The following is a 16,916-nucleotide window of genomic DNA, read 5'->3' as shown; positions in this document are numbered from 1 at the left end:
AACACCACTTGGGTTCAGATCAGAGAGGCCATTCCTCCCAATCACACCCCTCCAGGTCACACTGTCCTTGCCCATGTGAGTGTTGAAGTCCCCCAGTAGGACAATTCAAGCATCCTTCCCAAGGACTCTAGGAAGGCTGGGTACTCTGAACTGCTGTTCGGTGCATAAGCACAGACAACAGTCAGGACCCGTTCCCCAACCCGAAGGCGTAGGGAAGCTACCCTCTCGTCCACCGGGGAAAACCCCAACATACAGGCGCAGAGTCAAGGGGCTATGAGAAAGTCCACAACTCTGGACCCAGAGCCCAAGCTGTGTGTTGAGGTGTGCCCGACTATATCTAGCCGGTATCTCTCAACCTTGCGCACCAACTCAGGCTCCTTCCCTGCCAGTGAGGTAACATTCCAAGTTCCAAAAGCCAGTTTCAGCAACCGAGGATCAGAACGCCAAGGCCCACGCCTTCGGACACTGCCCGATCCACAATGCACTGAACCCCTACTACTGAATGACCCACCACCGATGGGAGGGGGGACTCATGTAGCTCCTTCGGGCTGGGCGCGGCCGGGCACCATGAGTGAATGCCCAGACGAGGCAAGCCCCTCCCCCAGGCCTGGCTCCAGGGTGGGGCCCCGGTAACCCTGATCCGGGCAGGGTACACAAGTCCTGTTTTATTTTTATTTTCATAAGGTTAATTATGGATCACACTTTGTCTGACCTGTCACCTAGGACCAGTTTGCCATGGGAGACCCTACCAGGAGCTTTTGCTCCAGACAACATAGCTCCTAGGATCATTCAAGCACACAAACCCCTCCACCACGATAAGGTGGTGATCCATGGGCAGTGTTTCCGACTGAATCAAGCAGAAGCTGTATTCCTGACCCATTGACCAATCAGAAGCTGTGTTCCTGACCCATTGACCAATCAGAAGCTGTGTTTCTGACTCTATCAAGCAAAAGCCCATTAATTTGTTTAATTTAGTTTAAGTGTCTTTCAAGTCACTAAAAGCTCTAAAATGTGCAGGACAGTGAGTCTCCAGATCCAGAGCTGAGAAACACTGTTCTAGACTATCAAACCGCACAGTACCCTGTCCTGCGTGTGACTGGAGAGGTGTTTTGGTAAAATTGTTGGTGGTTTTAACAAAAAGCAGAAGTAGAGAAACTGGAGGCTGTAACTCTGTGAGTACATCTGATTACACATCACTTCAGCTCCTCTGCGTGTGTGTGCGCGCGCGCGCGTGTGTGCGCCTCCCCTTTGAAATGGGATTTCTCATAAACAGAAGAAGACAGGAAAAGGCAGCTAAACCCGACTCGAGAGGAAACCAGGCGGCTGCGGGTGTTTCAGCGTGTTCTCCTCGCCTCTGATGCACCATGATGCGCAGAAACAGCCAGACGGCGCTCGCCGTGCTGCTCGCCCTGCTCTCCGGCCTCGGCGGTGAGTCTGACGCGTCTCTATTACATCTAAACAGCTTCGTTTCAGCAGCGCGTTCAGCCGCCTGCTACAAAAAGGAGTCCGTTTCACGTGTCAGCGGTTCCCCAGACTGGGGCGCATGGAGGACATCAGCTCTGCTTCCCGCAAAATCCCAGCGCTATCGGCGTGACGCAGCACAGTTCAGGACTTTGTCAGGACGCTCCAGCACGATTCTTCAGATCGGTGGAGAAAGTGTTGTACAGGGTTCTGTATAGCACCAAAAAAGGTTCTGCTGTTGTTACAAGCTTGACGTTGTAACTGTTATGATAATCATAATAATATAATAACCAGTACAGAACCAAACACAACACGTTCTCCAGCCATTGGAAGAACCACTTAACCAAGCATAAACATGGTTCTCTAAACAAATAAACAAGTGTTCATGCTATATAGAACCAGTGTCTTTACCGAAGAACCCTTAAAGAACCTTGTCCTTCTAAGAGTGACCTATGCTCGGGATGGTCGGCACTGCCCACCAGCACTTCACGTGTTCACCACTAAAATGCTCGAGACATTTTTATGCGGTTTTTACTCATCAGACCAATAAAAACGTTTTCTATATTCATAAAAATGCAGCATTAATAACAAAGCTGCCGTTTAATCGCCGCAGAAGCGTCGGATTGAAAGACGCCCCGACGGCTGCGACTGTTCCGCCGACGAGGCGTCTGCGCCTGTTAAATCACTGCGATGACCATGAAGCCCAGCGGGACGGGGGGAGCGCGATCTTCTCTCTGTCGGGTCAGAACACCTGACTGGACTTCGGGTCGCGTGTGTTTGTTAATGTAAACAGGTGTAAACGCTGGACAAGCCCAGGCTGTGGCGCGGCGGGAGTGAGGCGGGAGTGAGTGCAGACTTCACAGCGGCTTATTTTCCTGAATATCGTCACCGTCCCAACAAAACGCGCTTCCATTTTCCTTCCTACATCATTTGAGCTCAGCAGCTGTTTCTTTACACCATGAGGAACTCGGGCGTCTCGTCCTGCAGGTGGCTGCTGCTTCTCCGAGTCTCTGCGGTCAGCCCGAGACTTCAGCGCTCAGCACAAACACCACTGAGGAAACTCCGGATTGACGGACAGGTCAGACTCCGACGCCAGCAGGGAATCACCTGGACGTTTACTGTGAGGTCAAGAGCAGGTCAGACGGCTCTGTGGGCCGCAGGAGGAGCGGATCGAAAGCGAGGGAGTCCCTCAGCCCCTCAGTTCCTCAGCCCCTCAGCCCCTCATGGTTCTCTGCATGGCGAAATTGATGGAGAACGTGTTGTGTATGGTTCTATATCGCACCAAAAACGGCTCTGCAGTTGTTACGATGTCGAGATTTTTGCAGTAGAACCTTTTCTATTGTATATTGAACCTTTTTCAAAAAGGTTCCATACAGATCCGTACACAACACGTTCTCCATCAATCTGAAGAACCATTCTGCAATGCAAAAAAACGTTTAATCTAGCACATGGTTCTTTGAGTGCTCATGGTTCCGTATATAGCTGTTGTCTTGACTAAAGAACCCGTATTCAGATCGGAGAGCGCCTCCATTTACTCAGTTTAACTTCAGTGAAATTAGGATTTGTATTCGCTTCTTATTGCAATTTCCCGTTCCACCTTAAATGGTGCAGCTGTGCTATGACAGGCGGATATTTCAGCGCCGAGACGCGGATGTTCTGATGTTCCACTGCAGGTCTGTAAGTTCCTCAGTGGTGTTTTTGAGCTGCTGCTTTGTGCTTCTGCTCCGGTTCTGGTACTTCTCCTGTTCCTGCGCTTTGACTGGCCGCTCAGGAGACGCTGGTTGTTCCGCTGCCGCTGCTGAGAGGAAACACTTCTGGATTTCCTGCAGTCTGTTTATCTGAGCGGCTCACTTTCCACTCCGGTGCTCTGAACACCACGAATGATTAGACGCAGGCAAACTGTGTGTTTACTGGTGTCTGATGGTGTGTTTATTGGTGTCTGATGGTATGTTTATTGGTGTGTGATGGTGTGTTTATTGGTGTGTGATGGTGTGTTTATTGGTGTCTGATGGTGTGTTTATTGGTGTGTGATGGTGTGTTTACTGGTGTCTGATGGTGTGTTTATTGGTGTGTGATGGTGTGTTTATTGGTGTGTGATGGTGTGTTTACTGGTGTGTGATGGTGTGTTTATTGGTGTCTGATGGTGTGTTTATTGGTGTGTGATGGTGCGTTTACTGGTGTGTGATGGTGTGTTTATTGGTGTCTGATGGTGTGTTTATTGGTGTGTGATGGTGTGTTTACTGGTGTCTGATGGTGTGTTTACTGGTGTGTGATGGTTTGTTTACTGGTGTGTGATGGTATGTTTATTGGTGTCTAATGGTGTGTTTATTGGTGTGTGATGGTGTGTTTATTGGTGTGTGTTGGTGTGTTTATTGGTGTGTGATGGTGTGTTTATAGGTGTCTGATGGCGTGTTTACTGGTGTCTGATGGTGTGTTTATTGGTGTGTTTATTGGTGTGTGATGGTGTATTTATTGGTGTCTGATGGTGTGTTTATTGGTGTCTGATGGTGTGTTTATAGGTGTGTGATGTTATGTTTATTGGTGTCTGATGGTGTGTTTATTGGTGTGTGATGGTGTGTTTACTGGTGTGTGATGGTGTGTTTACAGGTGTGTGATGGTGTGTTTATTGGTGTCTGATGGTGTGTTTATAGGTGTGTGATGGTGTGTTTATAGGTGTCTGATGGTGTGTTTATAGGTGTGTGATGGTGTGTTTACTGATGTTTGATGGTGTGTTTATTGGTGTGTGATGGTGTGTTAATTGGTGTGTGATGGTGTGTTTATAGGTGTGTGATGGTGTGTTTATTGGTGTGTGATGGTGTGTTTATTGGTGTCTGATGGTGTGTTTATAGGTGTGTGATGGTGTGTTTACTGATGTTTGATGGTGTGTTTATTGGTGTGTGATGGTGTGTTAATTGGTGTGTGATGGTGTGTTTATAGGTGTGTGATGGTGTGTTTACTGATGTGTGATGGTGTGTTTATTGGTGTGTGATGGTGTATTTATTGGTGTCTGGTGGCGTGTTTACTGGTGTGTGGTGGTGTGTTTACTGGTGTGTGATGGTGTGTTTATTGGTGTGTGATGGTGTGTTTATAGGTGTGTGATGGTGTGTTTATTGGTGTGTGATGGTGTGTTTACTGGTGTGTGGTGGTGTGTTTACTGGTGTGTGATGGTGTGTTAATTGGTGTGTGATGGTGTGTTTATAGGTGTCTGATGGTGTGTTAATTGGTGTGTGATGGTGTGTTAATTGGTGTGTGATGGTGTGTTTATTGGTGTGTGATGGTGTGTTAATTGGTGTGTGATGGTGTGTTTATAGGTGTCTGATGGTGTGTTTATTGGTGTGTGATGGTGTGTTTACTGGTGTGCGATGGTGTGTTCTTTGGTGTCTGATGGTGTGTTAATTGGTGTGTGATGGTGTGTTTATAGGTGTCTGATGGTGTGTTAATTGGTGTGTGATGGTGTGTTAATTGGTGTGTGATGGTGTGTTTATTGGTGTGTGATGGTGTGTTAATTGGTGTGTGATGGTGTGTTTATAGGTGTCTGATGGTGTGTTTATTGGTGTGTGATGGTGTGTTTACTGGTGTGCGATGGTGTGTTCTTTGGTGTCTGATGGTGTGTTTATTGGTGTGTGGTGGTGTGTTTACTGGTGTGTGATGGTGTGTTAATTGGTGTGTGATGGTGTGTTTATTGGTGTCTGATGGTGTGTTTATTGGTGTGTGATGGTGTGTTTACTGGTGTGTGTTTACTGGTGTGTGTAAAAGGGAAATAATTCATCTATTTACACATATTATAGTCAATACAACAGAACTACAGCACAAGAGGACATAATCGCCAGCTTCACACGGACAGCAAAGAGAAATACACACATCTGACTCTAATCCTTTAAACTAAATCCCTTCCTAGACCTGGACGTTCTTGTGGCTCTGGAGGTCTGGATGAGTTTCCACATACAGTTCTTCAGTCTCACAACTACAGAACTTACAAATTAGTTTTATAGTAAATATTGAAAAACTCACTGTGGATGCAGACTAATTGATAGTAGGCACCACTTTAAAATAAGACTACCCTTACAAAGTGTTCATGAATGGTTTTAAATGAGTTTATTAATGGTTATTAATTAGGCCATACAGACGTCAGAAGCTTTAATAAGCAGTTACAATACATAAACGTTAACAGTGACCTGCTGTTTGTAAGATATTGAAACCTCATTAATTTATATTGTTAAACTTCTGATTCTGATCTTTACTGATCTTTGTCTTCATCACTCAGTACGAAATCTGTCAGCTTCATCACCGCTTACGTTTGCCCTTTTTATTAATGCATTATGACTGCATATTAATGATTAATAATTAACAAACTTATTTTAAACAATTCATAGTAGATATTGAATAAATCAGTAATTACTTAATAATTCACATGAGATACTAAATAATTCATAGTGGATGCTGAATAATTCATGGTACATACTAAATAATTCATAGTAGGTACTGAATAATTCATGAGATACTAAATAATCAGAATTAGAATTAATTAACAACCATTTGTCACTGTGAAATTCATAACAGATACTGAATAATTCATATTGGAATCATTCTTAGTAGAAACTGAATAATGTCTTGTTATTAACTGAACTTTAAAGTTTAACTGTTTGAACTCTCGGTTGTCACTGGTAACAAAATCCGATCACTTTTCTGTTTCAGTGAAACGAGAGCAGAAACATTGGAAAGTGCAGATCGTAAACTTTCAGTTCAGACCGCAGCGGTGTTTATGAGCAGCAGCAGGTGTTTTATTCTGATTGATTTATTTGATGTTGGAAGGATGGATGGAAGGAAAGTTACTGCCGTTCATACAGAGCATACATTTCTTTCCGTGTTTGTCATAAATGGAAAAGGTGAGAAGCGCAGACCGGCGCCTGCTGGTACAGACGGTAAACCAAATGTAAATGTGATCATGGGACTGTAATTAAATGTGTCATATAGTGTGTATACAGTCTACAGACTGTGCATAAAATCTCCGGTCTTTTAAGGGTTAAACTGCTCTTTTCCTGTCTGCTGGTGATGTGTTTGTTCTGAGGAAATCCAGCAAACAGTCTGGAATAATGTTTTTACATAAGTGGGACATCAATGAAGACAACAGACATCAATGAGTGGATCAGTGAAAAGACGAAGCATGAGGTGTGAAGTGCGGTTAAGGCATGAACGAGTCACCAAACTGAGATCCGTTTGAAATTTTCCATATTCAGGACTCAGTGTTCAGTTCTCTTCTCTCTCTCTCTCTCTCTTCACCTGCGGCCTGAAGAGCTGTTTTACATCAGATGTGGGTTTCGGCCTAAAGCGTGCCTCAACACCCACTGCTGCATCATCACCCCATCCCGTAAACACGAAACCTGCAGCTACAGCCCCAAAACAGCCCTCTGCCCTGCGCCCGCCCTCCTGCCTCTGAGCTGAGTGACGAGAGGAGCTTTATTCTCTTCTCCACTCGCTCCAGCTCCGTCTCTCTGACTGTTCTCCTGCTGGACCAGCTGGTTTATCAGCTTCTTCATCATAGCTCAGACTCAGGGCTGATTTTGAATGTGTGATTCGTGCCTCATATATTTGACCCCTTAAATGTCCAGAACCTGTCGGTGGGCCCAAAGTGTTATTATACACTTCTACAATCTCAGAACAGCTCAGTCAGTTTACACGGAAGTCCCTGTAGCTACTGATAATAAGACTTATGATGGTTCTTCAAGGGTTCTGTAGTAAAGAAAATGGTTCTATATAGAACACTCACTCATGATTCAAGGGTTCTTTGTGTAATGAAAGTGTTCTTCAAATTGATGGACAATGTTCTGTAGATGGATTTTTGAAAATTATATATATATATATATATATATATATATATATAAATATATATATATATATAATAAATGAGTACCAAAAGAGGTTCTGCTGTTGTTACAATATCAAGCTTGATACAATAAAAGAACCCTTTTTAGTGGTGCGATATAGAATCCCTTTCAAAATGTTTACATATACAACACATTCTTCATCAGTCTGAAGAACCATTTCACCATGCAGAACCATTTGAGCATGAATATGGCTCAGAGTTCATGGTGTTATATAGAACCATTTACTAAAGAGCCCTCGTCAGTACAGAAAGCACATATTTATAAAAAACCTTGACTGCTGTTCAGCATCTATAGATCTATAACCACGGCGAAGCTTTTGGACCCTCTTCTTACGGGGAGACGCACTCAGAGACGAGCTTTGGCAGTTTTGAGACCTGTGTTTATTAGTTTGTGTAAAATCTCTCACTGCAATGTTCTGAGCTCTGGGGATCTGCAGGCCATACGGATCCACCAATCAGTGGATCTTCTCCTCATAGTGTTTAGTATAGAGACGCATCTCAAGTGTCCACATGTCTGTTTGTGGTCATTCTGGTCAGGGTTTTTGGTGTTTATCCTCCTGTAGGGCTGTATCTCCAGTAATGGTGATGAGCTGAGCTCCATCAGAGCTCAGTCAGAGTTAAAGCACACCTACCAACATGCAAATAATACTATAAATTACACTGTCCAAAAACTGGACCCTCCCCCTGTCCAAAATTTGCCCACTTAGCACACACTGCTCTTCTACAGCCTGATAATACCTGTTGGTCCACAGAGTTAAATGTTAGTAGTCTGGAAATCAGTGCTGGCTGTTCATGCTGAACTTCGCCATTAGTTTTTTTGCACTGCTGTTAGTCTGTAAACTGATGAGCACCAACTTCTGTTTCCTTTTGGCCTCATTGTGGTTACACAGTTTAAACCCTTAAACTCGAGGGGTCTGTTTGTGGGTCCACATTTCAGTACCTTCACATCTTACATGCTGGATTTACAATAGATACTGAATAATTCATCGTAGTTACTGAATAATTCATAGTAGTTACTGAATAATTCATAGTAGATGCTGAATAATTCATAGTTGATACTGAATAATTCATAGCGGATACTGAATAATTCACATTAGATACTGAATAATTCATAGTAGATGCTGAATAATTCATAGTAGATACTGAATAATTCTTTGTAGTTACTAAATAATTATAGTACGTGCTGAATAATTCATAGCACATGATGAATAATAACCAATAAGATAAAAAGCTAAATAATAAATCTGCATTTTGCGGGGTTTAAAATGCTGAACTCAGTGCTTTAAATATGTTTCTGGTTTTAACGATTATCAGATAATCAGATATGATTTTTTTCTCTGAAAGATTACAGGATGTTTTTTGTTCTTCTTACTGTCTTTCAGTGGCGTCTGATCATGTAAACGGGACAGTCGGGGAGAATTTAAACCTAACATTTGAATTTTCACACGGCGACAGCATTAGTGCTGAGCAGAAATTCAACGTGTACAGAAACGAGATGAAGATCGGACACTTTCCAAACACCGTGAACCTCTGCAATTCATCTGCTGTAGGACCCAAGCAGAACTTGTGTGTCACTAAACCACCTGCAAGAAAAACAACTTTGCTCTTCACGAATCTGACGGTGAATGACAGCGGGGTTTATCACCTGACTGTGTTTGCGGAGAACCAGATTCAACTCATTATTAGCAGTACCAGAGTTAATCTGACTGTTCATCCAGGACTGAGCGTGACGACAGGTATGACTCTGATCCCACATCAGCCAGTTTACTGTACAGAGAATTACTGTGAGCTGCTACTGTAGCTTTGTTAATAACCCACAGCTGTCAGTCATAATCTCTGAGGTTGGTTTATATCTCAGTTTCAGCTCCGACGTCCTCCACCAACAACAACAGCTCCTCAATCAAGAGTCAACCAGAAATGATCTCTCGCTATTTAATCTTCAGCACACTAGTGTTCACGCCAGTTCTCCTGCTGGCGGGCCTTCTAGTTTGGTTCTGCCGGACTTACAGAAGAAAATCAGGTACAGTAATATAAGCAATCTTATTTCATGCCCTGCTGACTTATACAGAGATCCAGAACATACAGCGTGTTCTGTATCTGCCATCCTCTACGTGTTCCACCATGTTGTATATGCAACATCCTGCATTTTAACTGCAGCCCAGAGGAGGATGAGTTCTCCTTTTGAGTCTTGGTTCCATTAAGTGATTCTTCTTCATGCTCTTAGGGAGTGTTTTTTTCTAATAAAGCTGATTTGGGAACTTGGCTCTTGTATAAAGAGTTATATAGTTAGAACGGAGCTTAAATTATAAAGATCAGGGAGAAATAATGTCGCCTTCATAATATTTAAGGCCGAACTAAATTACAGTAAAAATAACAAATCTGAGTGTGAAACATTTACAGTATCTCACAAAAGTGAGTGCACCCCTCACATTTCTGCAGATATGTTATTCTATCTTTTGATGGGACGTCACTGTAGAACTGAAACTCAAAGTTAGAAATGAAACTCTGATATAAGTTAAAGTGGTCAGTGTGCAGCTTGTATAGCAGAGCAGATTTACGGTCCTCTGAAAAGAACAACACACAGACATTAATGTCTGAATAGCTGGCAGCACAAGTGAGTCCACCTCACAGTGGACGTGTCCAGATTGTGCCCAGTTGTGTCGTCGTTCCTCCCTGGCGTCATGTGACTCGTTAGAGTTCCAGGGTTCCAGGTGTGAACGGGGAGCAGGGCTGTTATATTTGGTGTTTTGGGTAAAATTCACTCACACTGACCACTGGATATTCAACACGGCACCTTATGGTAAAGAATCTCTGAGGATGTGAGAAATCGAATTTTTGGTCTCCACAAAGACGCCTAGGCTATAAGAAGACCGCTAACACCCTGAAACTGAGCTGTAGCACGGTGGACAAGGTCATACAGCGGTTTTCCAGGACAGGTTCCACTCTGAACAGGCCTCTCCAGGATCAACCAAAGAAGTTGAGTGTCCATGCTGGATGGTGTCCAGCATGTGTGGTGGCACCCTGGTGCTGGTGAGGAGCACCAAGACAACTGTCTCTTGCCTACAGTTAAGCATGGTGGTGGTAGCATCATGGTCTGGAGCTGCATGAGTGCTGCTGGCACTGCGGAGCTGCGGTTCATTGAGGGAACTCCAACATGTCCTGTGACCTTCTGAAGCAGAGCAGGAGGAGGAGGAGCTCATGATGTCATCATGGAGGAGTGGAAGAGGATTCCAGTAGCAGCCTGTGCGTCTCTGGTGAATTCCCTGCCCAAGGGAATAGGAAGAGGGTTCTGTCTGTGCTAGATAATAATGGTGGTCACACAAAATATTGAGCACAATCTGGACCTGTTCACTGTGAGGTGGACTCACTTGTGCTGCCAGCTGTTTAGACATTAATGTCTGTGTGTTGTTCTTTTCAGAGGACAGTAAATCCGCTCTGCTGTACAAGCTGCACACTGACCACTTTAACTTATATCAGAGTTTCAGTTCTACAGTGACGTCACATCAGAAGATAGAATATCTGCAGAAACGTGAGGGGGGCACTCACTTTGGAGAGATACTGTTTAAACACACGCATACATGTTCTCACTGTCGGAACAAAAGCTTGTATCTCCATTTAAAAAAAAAATTCCAGAATTTGTAAATTCCTGCTGCCATGAATGTCATGATCAAAGCAGTAATAGGAGGAATAGAAATGGTGCAGAACTGAAATCTCATTCCATTAACTTCCATTCAAAGTTATGAATGTTTTCCCTGTAAAGTTACGAGCTTCTGTCACTATATTAACAATATACACTGCAGTTCCTCTCGTTTAACCCTCTCAGCTCTAAAGTACTCATGGGCACTTGTAATAATTTAGAGATTGATCAATTAATGAATTAATCATTGCATTGTGATCACACAGATCAAATAAACCAGCTTTCTAAGAATGATGGATGTATTTTGAGTGAATTGATCTAATATCTGAACTCTTACCTGCAGATGACACACCTGATCTGAACGCCCACGCAGCACAGCAGGTACGAATATCTGACTCCGTTCAGCTTCATAAGCGGTAGGGTTAGTGTTAGCATGTCCTGCTACACCTGTGTCCTGTGTTTATGTGTAAATATTTAGGATGTTAAGTATGTTTATGGTTCCAAGCACTATTATTGTCCACTTCACTTCCTGGCTGTTACTCAGGAAAGCAAAGCCACCAGAGTAGATCTATATCAGTTGTGCTATACACTCTTAATAAAGGTCTTATAAAGACCTTTGTCCAAAAAAAGGCTGAAAATCAAGGAACCACCAATACAGATTTTGTCAGACTTCTACATCACTTTTCCAAAAGTTTGGTCTTGATTGATCTTCGCCAAATTAAACATGCAGATCTGTATTAACTTGGCGTTTATATCTGAAACAGACCTCTGCTCTCCTGCTTCTCAGCCAAGCTGCACTGTAAAAATGACAAAGTCAAAAGTGAGTAAACTGGTTGCCTTAAAATTTTGAGTCATTGAACTTCAAGTAATAAGTTAACAGAATGTAAAACATTTGAAGTTCAATGAGCTGAAATTTTAAATCAACCAGGTTACTCACTTTAATTTGAACAAATCTAAACAGACATCACTAAAACATCTGCATTACAAATCTGATCTTCCTCAAAATTCACTTTATCATTAATACTGCTGGTTCCGGCTGGTCAGAGTCCAGATTTAAACCCTATAGTGAACATTCGGCTCAGCAGTGGTTTCCAGCTGTGTGAAGCCGTCAGTGCTGAGTGGATCAACACCGACTCTTCTTCCTGTAAAACACTGTCTGAACATTCACACAATAAACTACACCACTGAGAATCTCTCCACACTGACTCACTGCAGCTGCTGCTTTAATGACTTTTATTATTAAAAGCTTAATATTTTACTGTTTTGGGTTTGACCTCTTTCTTTTGCCAGGCGTTTTGACACCAATACTCATTGTTCAGTCTGTAGTAGGTGAATAAAAATATTCTGCTACTTTATGTTTTGTGCTTAGGGGACCTGCCCGGTGTCCACCTCTATGCCGTCAGTCAGCTGTGTCGAATACGGAGTTCTAGACTTCCAGAGCCGCCCGAATCGTCCCGAGAGACACAGCAACCCAGAGGCGGCTGATGGGGGTGTCGAATACGCTGCTATAATGTTCCCCCCACAGAAAAAAAGAACATGAGTGAGGGGGAGAGAGAGCACGATGAGGTTTTTTTGCTGAGCCAGAAAAGCTTTAAAAACAACACAGAACTCTTCACCATCTTTATTCAGCCACACAAACACACACAGCGCGCCTTCAAGCGCCGGAACCGCCGAGCTCTCGTCCGCCGACGCTTTATTACTCTGCTGCACTTTACACCTGCAGAAAAGACTGAACGGCCTCGCCGGCAGGAAGTGAGAATGTGGCAGAGGAAGTTACTGTAAATGCAATATTTTAGTGCTAATTTGGGAGAAACATGAGTATAAATAATTCACAGATTTGTAAGATGTGATTGTGAATGTCTCCCCACTGTAAGTGTGCGGTGCTGTAATGACTCAGTGTTTTAGAGAAGCAACAACCACAAAAGCCCCTGGTGAGAAACCCCCAGAGCCACGCCGCACGGCTCCTCGCCAGCGGCTGCCTTTCACACACATGGTGTTGGAGCTTTTATGTAATATAATAAACACTATATTCACACCTCAGAGCACTTTGTTCCTGCTGTCGCCTTTTTGCATTGAGTCAGAAGCACCTGCTGAAATTCAGACGCTGATGCACGAGGCCTCTTTAATCGCTGGGCTCTTTAGAGCAGTTTGGATCAGTGAGCGTTAAATTATTAAACAGCTTCAGAAACAATGAAACACGTGTAAGTTATACATTGAATTCCTATTCAAGTGTAAACAGGAAGAGCAGCTTGAACGACATAAACAAGCATTACTGTTCCACCTTAAAGGCTAAATATTTCCTGACCTGCGGAATTTGTCGGCTTTGAGTTATTCAGTTTATTTAGTCCTGATTTCTCTGTTTCTGTTTACTGGAGTTTTTAAACCTGGTTTATTGAGTTAATGCCGTTGTAGAGAAAAACTTGTTTCCTGTCAGTGACAGGAACATTTTATTTACCATCCAGAACCACCAGAGAACCTACACGAGCTTCTGAGCTTATATGGAATGTTGATGATGGAAAACAGTGGAAAATCTGGAATAATTAGTTTTCTTTGGGGACTATTTTGCCGCACAGCGCCCTGCATGTCTCCCTCCACCATGAATGGAGTTGAAGTTCTCTAAACTCTCATAAAACAGCGTCTCAGTCATCAGGCAGTGAATTCAGAACCAGTTCATGTAGGAACTTTCTGTGAGGAGCTTTTAGAGGGACGTCTGGTTCCCATCACCACCACTGTGAGGAGCTTTTAGAGGGACGTCTGGTTCCCATCACCACCACTGTGAGGAGCTTTTAGAGGGACGTCTGGTTCCTATCAGCACCACTGATTAAAATGCCCATATCAACAATTTTCCTACATTTTATATTTAAAGGAGTTTAATGTAGTTCACTGAAGTCTGAAAACGCACAGTCCAAACGCTCCATGTATTGATCCATGTGTTAATCTGTATATATATTACATTTTTGCTCAAGTGAGGACCAGCCAAATATCCTCACTTGGACAACATGCGTTGATTTCACCACAATTACAATTACGGAAACATTGCCTTTTGGATACTGAGGTTAAGCTCAGGTTTTGGTGTAGTATTATTTAGCTACAGTAACACAAAACTCAATAGAAACCTATGGACGTCCCTATATGTATAGCAAGACAAACATGTTTGTGCATGTGTGTGTGAGTGTATGTGTGTGTGTGTGTTTGAGTGTGTGTGTGTGTGTGTGTGTGTGTGAGTGAGTATGCGTGTGAGTGTATGTGTGTGTGTGTTTGAGTGTATGTGTGTGTGTGAGTCTGCGTGTGAGTGTATGTGTGTGTGTTTGAGTGTGTGTGTGTGTGTGTGTGTGTGAGTCTGCGTGTGAATGTATGTGTGTGTTTGAGTGTGTGTGTGTGTGTGTTTGAATGTGTGTGTGAGTGAGTCTGCGTGTGAGTGTATGTGTGTGTGTGTGTTTGAGTGTGTGTGTGTGTGAGTGAGTCTGCGTGTGAGTGTATGTGTTTGAGTGTGTGTGTGTGTGTGAGTGAGTCTGCGTGTGAGTGTATGTGTGTGTGTGTTTGTGTGTGTGTGAGTGAGTCTGCGTGTGAGTGTATGTGTGTGTGTGTGTTTGAGTGTGTGTGTGTGTGTGTGTGTGTGAGTGAGTCTGCGTGTGAGTGTATGTGTGTGTGTGTTTGAGTGTGTGTGTGTGTGTGTGTGAGTGAGTCTGCGTGTGAGTGTATGTGTTTGAGTGTGTGTGTGTTTGAGTGTGTGTGTGTGTGTGTGTGAGTGAGTCTGCGTGTGAGTGTATGTGTGTGTGTGTGTGTGTGTGTGTGTGTAGGTGAGATAGCTCTTGTTATCAGCCCAGCTCAGCTTGGCCAGTGAGATACAATCAGAGCAGCGTGGAAGTCAGAGGTGGTTCAGTGCTATGTTTATGCAGAAGAAACTGAAAGGATGTGAGTTCAGGAGTGACATTTCAGCCTCGCAGTGTCTGAACCGTGACACTCTCACACACACCCGTGTGTTTGGCGGATGCCTCAGCGTTTCCACCGCCCACTCCGAGGAGAGCTGAGGTGCCCTCCATTAACCACCGCACTCCTTCGGAGGCACTGACACTTTCAGTCAGTGCTCAAAACTTTTCCATTCGACCTACAGGCGCAACCGCAGCAGGGCTGGATCCGTGTGAGTAAGAGTCCTCAGGAGGCCTGTTTCCATTCAGCCTCGAAACGCTTTAACCACACAGCTCCACTGATACGCAGCCTGCGGTTACTGCCTCACCCAGACTTCAGATCATCACTTTATCAGAGGACACTGATCTGCACAGTAAGCACAATCAGTCTGAGCCTCCTCCGATATTAATAACAAACAGGGTCAGTAACGCACACAGTGTTAATGCCCTGCACTGGAAATTCAGCTCCACACACACACACACACACACAACTAAAAACAAAAGATGGTGACGTAATTGTGACATAGGAGCTGCACTTGCTTATAAATGTTAAAGGACAAACAGTGACATCTGCTGGAGACTGGGGTTTGGTGGATTCAGGGTTGACACACATTAGGGAGAGGTGAGGTCTGTTCAGAGCTGGTTTATGAGGAGTCTGGCCTCTTCCTATTTCCCCCATTATATCAAACATTGGACTACAGAACAGCAGAGGGCGTCCCAGAGTGAGTCCTCAATGAATCTGAATAAATTAACCTAACCACCTAATAAAGAAAAGTTAAAATAGTCTAGTCACTTTCCTTTAATTTTAGAGTGATAAAGTCCCCCTCAGAGAGGCTAGCCCCGACTCTGAGACAGTTCAGAGTGATAAAGTCCCCCTCAGAGAGGCTAGCCCTGACTCTGAGACAGTTTAGAGTGATAAAGTCCCCCTCAGAGAGGCTAGCCCTGACTCTGAGACAGTTCAGAGTGATAAAGTCCCCCTCAGAGAGGCTAGCCCTGACTCTGAGACAGTTCAGAGTGATAAAGTCCCCCTCAGAGAGGCTAGCCCTGACTCTGAGACAGTTTAGAGTGATAAAGTCCCCCTCAGAGAGGCTAGCCCTGACTCTGAGACAGTTCAGAGTGATAAAGTCCCCCTCAGAGAGGCTAGCTCTGACTCTGAGACAGTTCAGAGTGATAAAGTCCCCCTCAGAGAGGCTAGCCCTGACTCTGAGACAGTTCAGAGTGATAAAGTCCCCCTCAGAGAGGCTAGCCCTGACTCTGAGACAGTTCAGAGTGATAAAGTCCCCCTCAGAGCGGCTAGCCCTGACTCTGAGACAGTTTAGAGTGATAAAGTCCCCCTCAGAGAGGCTAGCCCTGACTCTGAGACAGTTCAGAGTGATAAAGTCCCCCTCAGAGAGGCTAGCCCTGACTCTGAGACAGTTCAGAGTGATAAAGTCCCCCTCAGAGAGGCTAGCCCTGACTCTGAGACAGTTTAGAGTGATAAAGTCCCCCTCAGAGAGGCTAGCCCTGACTCTGAGACAGTTTAGAGTGATAAAGTCCCCCTCAGAGAGGCTAGCCCTGACTCTGAGACAGTTCAGAGTGATAAAGTCCCCCTCAGAGAGGCTAGCCCTGACTCTGAGACAGTTTAGAGTGATAAAGTCCCCCTCAGAGAGGCTAGCCCCGACTCTGAGACAGTTTCTTCTAATACGCGGGACTGATAATAAGCCGGCCTCTTGCGAGCGGAGTGTACGTGGCGGGTTATAAGGGATAAGGAGTTCCGCCAGATATTGCGGGGCCAGCCCTTTAAGAGATTTATACGTCAAAAGGAGTATTTTATAGTCTATACGGAATTTAACAGGTAACCAATGTAGGGATGAGAGGATTGGTGTAATATGATCAAATTTTCTAGCTCTGGTGAGCACCCTAGCGGCTGCATTTTGAACCAGCTGGAGCTTATTCAAAGATTTACATGAACTTCCAGCCAACAAAGCATTGCAGTAGTCCAGTCTAGAGGTTATGAATGCATGCACCAGCTTCTCAGCATCTGCAT

The 16,916-nt window shown here is 44.1% G+C and overlaps 1 protein-coding gene across 1 annotated transcript; it reads left to right on the top strand.

The window, feature by feature from the left end:
- The first annotated feature begins 1,288 nt into the window (after nt 1-1,288).
- LOC108410688 lies at nt 1,289-13,024 on the top strand. The gene is made up of 5 exons (XM_017681889.2): nt 1,289-1,428; nt 8,728-9,081; nt 9,204-9,365; nt 11,326-11,363; nt 12,352-13,024. The coding sequence occupies exons 1-5, from the start codon at nt 1,365-1,367 to the stop codon at nt 12,520-12,522; spliced, it is 789 nt and encodes a 262-aa protein (XP_017537378.1). The 5' UTR covers nt 1,289-1,364; the 3' UTR covers nt 12,523-13,024.
- The last annotated feature ends 3,892 nt before the right edge of the window (nt 13,025-16,916 follow it).

The sequence above is a fragment of the Pygocentrus nattereri genome, chromosome 15 (genome assembly GCF_015220715.1).
Source record: "Pygocentrus nattereri isolate fPygNat1 chromosome 15, fPygNat1.pri, whole genome shotgun sequence".
NCBI lineage: Eukaryota > Metazoa > Chordata > Actinopteri > Characiformes > Serrasalmidae > Pygocentrus > Pygocentrus nattereri.
This window is presented reverse-complemented; position numbering and strand designations above follow the sequence as displayed.